This window comes from Populus alba, chromosome 19, assembly GCF_005239225.2.
Source record: "Populus alba chromosome 19, ASM523922v2, whole genome shotgun sequence".
Lineage (NCBI taxonomy): Eukaryota > Viridiplantae > Streptophyta > Magnoliopsida > Malpighiales > Salicaceae > Populus > Populus alba.
Window position 1 is genome coordinate 9,028,497 of NC_133302.1, and position 5,119 is coordinate 9,033,615.

Here is a 5,119-nt window from a genome sequence, read left to right on the forward strand (position 1 = left end):
TAATTTTAGAATTTATAAAATTAATATCGAAGTACATATAAACTAATCTGATACTATATTAATAATAAAATAAAAATATACGAACTCACAAAGAACATCCTTAATTTTATTTTATTTTTTTTTATAATTTATTTTTTTCTCCTATGGTAATTAAGGCTCAGATTACACCGATCTTGCCTTTGCATTATATAGAAGAGAAATTGGAAGAATATTATTATAAATGCAACTCCTAGCTTTGTAAAATTCTTTTCATCAAATGATTAGTATAATCACGCAGAAGCAATAAGATGAAGAAGTTTTTATTTCGTTAATTTTCATAGAATTAAAATGAAGTGTACTGTGAAAATACTATATATTTTCCTGATCGAATATATTACAAGAAAATAAAAATCTACAAGTAATAGAACTAGCACTAGGTCGGCTCAAATCTAATTAGATTAAAAGCTTTGAAATTTCTAATTTCTTCATCTATATATAGTTCCCTAGATTCCCTCCACTTAGCATGCTTTGCATATTTTCAGGGAATCATCCTTCCTCTTTTTTTTTTTTTTTTTGGTAGTTGTTAAATTCAGCTTGACTAATTGTCTTATTTTGACGGAGATTTTTTTCTTTAATCATGATAAATGTTGATCCATTCAAAATCTAGTAATTTAGAGGGTTACGTGAAACTCACCAAATCAAAATAGAATTTAATCAAATCAATTCTGAGAATTTTTTTTAATTTTTGTATAAAGCAACATCTATTTTAATTTTTATCCAAATCTATTTTATTTTATTTAAAAATTGAAACAACATCATTTTATGGTTAATCCAACTAACTCGTTATCCGAGTCTTGGGTTAGGTTAGATTCCAAATCAAATCTAATAACTATGATTTTAATATGAATTTATGTATGCAGTCATGTTTATGTAATTGTTGAACTAATTATATATATTTTATACTAATTATGAAAGTATTTTTTTAAAAGAAAAATATAGCATATGATAAAAACCATCCACAAACATTAATTTGGCAATTTTTTTAGGTAGAAAATAATTTAAAAAAAATCGTTGACACTTGTTAAGGCATGGCAGTAGCAGTCAACAATAGTAGCTAGCAGAGCTACTTAATTAGCCAGGAAGAATTAAACAGAAAATTGACAAAGTAACAGTTTTTCTTAATGATAATATATAGGAACTACTCGAGGGCATTGAACTAAGACTATTGGTTAAATTAAGAGACTAAAAACCCGATAGATTAGAATCTTGAGCTTATTATAAAAAAAATAAAATAAAAAAGGTTAGGCAGTTTCAAGCAAATAAAAAGGCCTCCATTTTCCAAGTTCTTTATTGCTAAAATATATACATGGCCCCCCACCACCAGCATATGATATTAGAACGAAAGCTCCTTTTACCATTTCCCTTTTTCACATTATTTTTTCAAACAAGTAGATGATATAGTAGCCAGCTAAGAAAACAGCGCAGCACAACAACACACCATCGAGGAAAAAAAAACCTATTGAATCATTTAAACCAGTGGCTTCCCCAGGACTTCAAACAAGGCTTGCTTGCAGCCTACGGATCTTCATGTTAGACAGCAATGTTTTGCTAACCTCTATTTAAGCCCTCTTTAAGGCCCTTGCTCTACTTTCTTAACTGCTCCCTATCTCTTCTAAATTTCCCTGCAAAAAAAAAGCAAAATACCAAGAATCGTCCCTCTTCTTTTAGCTTGTTTGCTTTGAGTGTGTATGACACACACAGACACACAGAGGCACGCGCACATAGTCTTATAGGTTGTTGGGAGAGTTAATTAATCTGGTAGCTGGCTCGTTGTGTGATGACAATGGAGGAAGCTGTTGTGGTGAACAAAGGAGATGATCTGATTGATCTGCCACCGGGTTTCCGGTTCCACCCTACAGATGAAGAGATAATAACTCATTATCTTACAGAGAAGGTGATGAATGGTTGCTTCTGTGCAAGTGCTATTGGTGAAGTTGATCTCAATAAGTGCGAGCCATGGGATTTGCCAAGTGAGTTTTCATCTTTCTACCAACTCCTAGTTTCTTTAGGGTCAATATTAAGACACCACCCTTAATCCTCTTTAATCAATCTTGGTTTTGTTCATTTTAATTTGTTGCTGAATTTTCGGTCCAAATGTTGAAAAAGACTTGTTTTGAACAGAGAAAGCAAAGATGGGGGAGAAAGAATGGTATTTCTTTTGCCAAAGAGACAGGAAATATCCAACTGGTATGAGAACCAATCGTGCCACAGAATCTGGGTACTGGAAGGCTACAGGGAAAGACAAGGAAATTTACAAGGGGAAAAACAGCCTTGTCGGGATGAAGAAGACTCTTGTGTTCTACAAAGGGAGAGCTCCCAAAGGAGAGAAATCAAATTGGGTTATGCATGAATACAGGCTTGAAGGCAAATTCTCGTACTATAGCCTCCCCAAGGTTGCAAGGGTATGCAACCACATGCACAAAGTTCCAATTTTTTCCTTCTTGTACATTTTTCTCTTGGTTGTAATTAAAGAAAGCTTAAGTTGTTACTTATTGTCACATCTTTTAAATGTTTTTCATTTCTTTGCTTTTGATTTGGTGGAGAGTTTCTTTCATGGTTTTTTGTTTTTTGTTTTGCTTTATCTATCTTTTTGCTTTTGCTTTTGTGTGAAAGAAGAATCTGGACTGAGCATGACTCTTTTTTTGGCCATGTTTTTACAGGATGAATGGGTTGTTTGCAGGATTTTCCACAAGAGTACAGGCATCAAGAAAACCTCAATCCATGACCTCCTAAGGGTGAACTCTTTCGGTGATGATTTCTTGGATTACTCCTCCCTGCCACCTTTCATGGATCCCCTTAATTACAATAGCAGGCCAAGCACCAGCAGCTTCAGCGGTGGCGATAACAATGAGTTCAAGGCAATGGCAACAAGATCATCAGATGGGAATTATTTCTCCAATACAAGCATGCTCAACAACAATCAAAACTTTGTTCAACCTCCGAATACCAGCTACCAAGCACCAAACTCCAGTTTTCACCCTCAAATTCCAGCCTCAAATCCTCTTTACACCTTTCAAACCAGTACTCCCAATATGCCTGGCTACTTGCACCAAGGAAAGAGTTCTTCTAATTCATTCCAAAACTTTCAAAACTCTATCTTCAGTGACAATGAACATTCCCTTCTAAGATCATTAGCTAGAAATAGTTATAGAGAAGCATCTGGATTGGAGAAACAGTGCAAGGTTGAGCGCTTCTCATCTAATCAATCTATGGTCAGCCTTTCACAGGACACTGGACTTAGCACAGACGTGAACACCACAGCTGAGATATCATCTGTGGTTTCAAAGCAAGAAATAGGAAGCCATGATAAGGTTTTTGAAGATCTTGAGGGTCCATCAGCTGGCCCCATTGCAGATTTGGATTGCTTGTGGGATTATTGAAGACCATAGAGAATATATGTATATGTACGCGTGGTTTAATTTGTTCTTTAAATTATTAGGATACATGAATGTAACGAAAAAAAAAAAACAGAGAGAAAAAGTTCTGAGGACATATGATTTGAAACAGCCATTTCTCCATTAGCTAGCTAGGTAATTTGATTAGAGTTTGGAAAGTTCTTTGTATTGATATAATTTGTATAGATTTTTATTAGTTCATGGTGTTCCTCTTCCGATTTCTTTTTTATTTGATTGATAGATACCAAAGGAAAGATGCCATGAGTGTGTGTGTGTGCGTGTCTATATATATATGTGTGTGTGTGTGTGTGTACACATATAAGAAAATCATTTATTTTTTTTGTCATATGTGCGTTTTTTCTCTTTAGATGCGAATTAATTAACGAGAGAAGTAAATAACCTCGAAATGCATTGTACTCAAAGTCCTTAATTCTGTGCACTTCGACGTCTCAGCAACTAGTCAGTGCAATTAACAAGGTAATTAAGGCCTTAAATGAATTTTAATATCATACTTAACATCCATTTCTTCTAGGAGAAATGCGCAGCCAGCTTTCCTAGCTTGATTAAGGGGATTGATTTGAACTTGATTGACACCAGGATACGATTTTTCTTTCTTTTCTTGTTCGAGAAATTGACAATAGCTAAGATGGTGTCTGATTTCTCAAATTGGGCCTAGATATATGCCCCTTTCCGTCAAGGATCGATATCATGTAACAAATATAGACAACTTGCAAGAAATTAACTTGTCATTTTCTCCTTGTTAATTATCAGTAGAGACTGAATGAATGGAGGAAGGGATTCTAATGGAAGGGATGTACACTGGAATCAGTGACCTCATGTTGGATCAAGGCGGTTTTGTTTTTGTTTTCTGAACGTTTTTGTTTTTGTTTTTAGATATTTTAAAAAAATTAATTTAAAAAAATATTAAATTAACATCTTTAATATTTTCTAATGGTTTTTGATGTCTTGATGTTAAAAACAAAAAAAAAATTCATTTTAATATATTTTTAAACAATATACTATTTTGAAAACCATTTTATACCATAATCACAAATATCAATATAAGAGTTTCAAGAGAATCACGTGAAACATCTTATTAAAATTAAAACGATATAAATCAATATCTATGTTCCCTTCACACCTGAAAAATATAAGTAACATTTAATTATTATTTCAGGATAAAAATAACTGAAAAGAGAATATATCACCATCTATTTCGTACGTGTTTTGAAATGACGTAAATTTACTAAAATTCCATTTCTAAAACAAATTTGTTTTCGACATCCCTCTGGCTAAACATTGTCCTTTTTAGATCTATTCTTTTTCCGAGACATTAACCAATTGCAATAATATAGACGCGCTAAGTTCACCATCTCTCTCTCTCTCTCTCTCTCTCTCTATATATATATATATATATATATATGGAATAATCGGCATTTATTAAATAATGATCGTGCTTAATGGGTTAAAGATGACCATCCGTTAACCTTGATTACATCTTTAACATATCCAAGCAAGCAGAACTGTGACCAGATTCTCTGTTATCTGTAGTACTCTTTCTTTTTTATTCTTTTCTTTTTTTCAGAACTTTTTGGATAGAAACATTTTTCAATCAAGGAGATTAGAGTGGGGCAGCTAGCTAGGTCCCTTGAATTTTCTCCTCTTTTTAATGAAGTTGTTTTCAA

General features: G+C 33.2%; 1 protein-coding gene across 2 annotated transcripts; it reads left to right on the forward strand.

The window, feature by feature from the left end:
* The first annotated feature begins 1,434 nt into the window (after nt 1-1,434).
* Nucleotides 1,435-3,635, forward strand: LOC118054908 (NAC domain-containing protein 100-like). Of its 2 annotated transcripts, none has more exons than XM_035066677.2 (3): nt 1,435-2,009; nt 2,161-2,441; nt 2,700-3,635. In XM_035066677.2, the coding sequence occupies exons 1-3, from the start codon at nt 1,817-1,819 to the stop codon at nt 3,417-3,419; spliced, it is 1,194 nt and encodes a 397-aa protein (XP_034922568.1). In that variant the 5' UTR covers nt 1,435-1,816; the 3' UTR covers nt 3,420-3,635. The 2 variants fall into 2 exon arrangements, with proteins under 2 accessions (XP_034922568.1, XP_034922569.1); XM_035066678.2 differs by having other exon boundaries at nt 1,875-2,009; nt 2,146-2,441.
* Nucleotides 3,636-5,119: the final 1,484 nt, after the last annotated feature.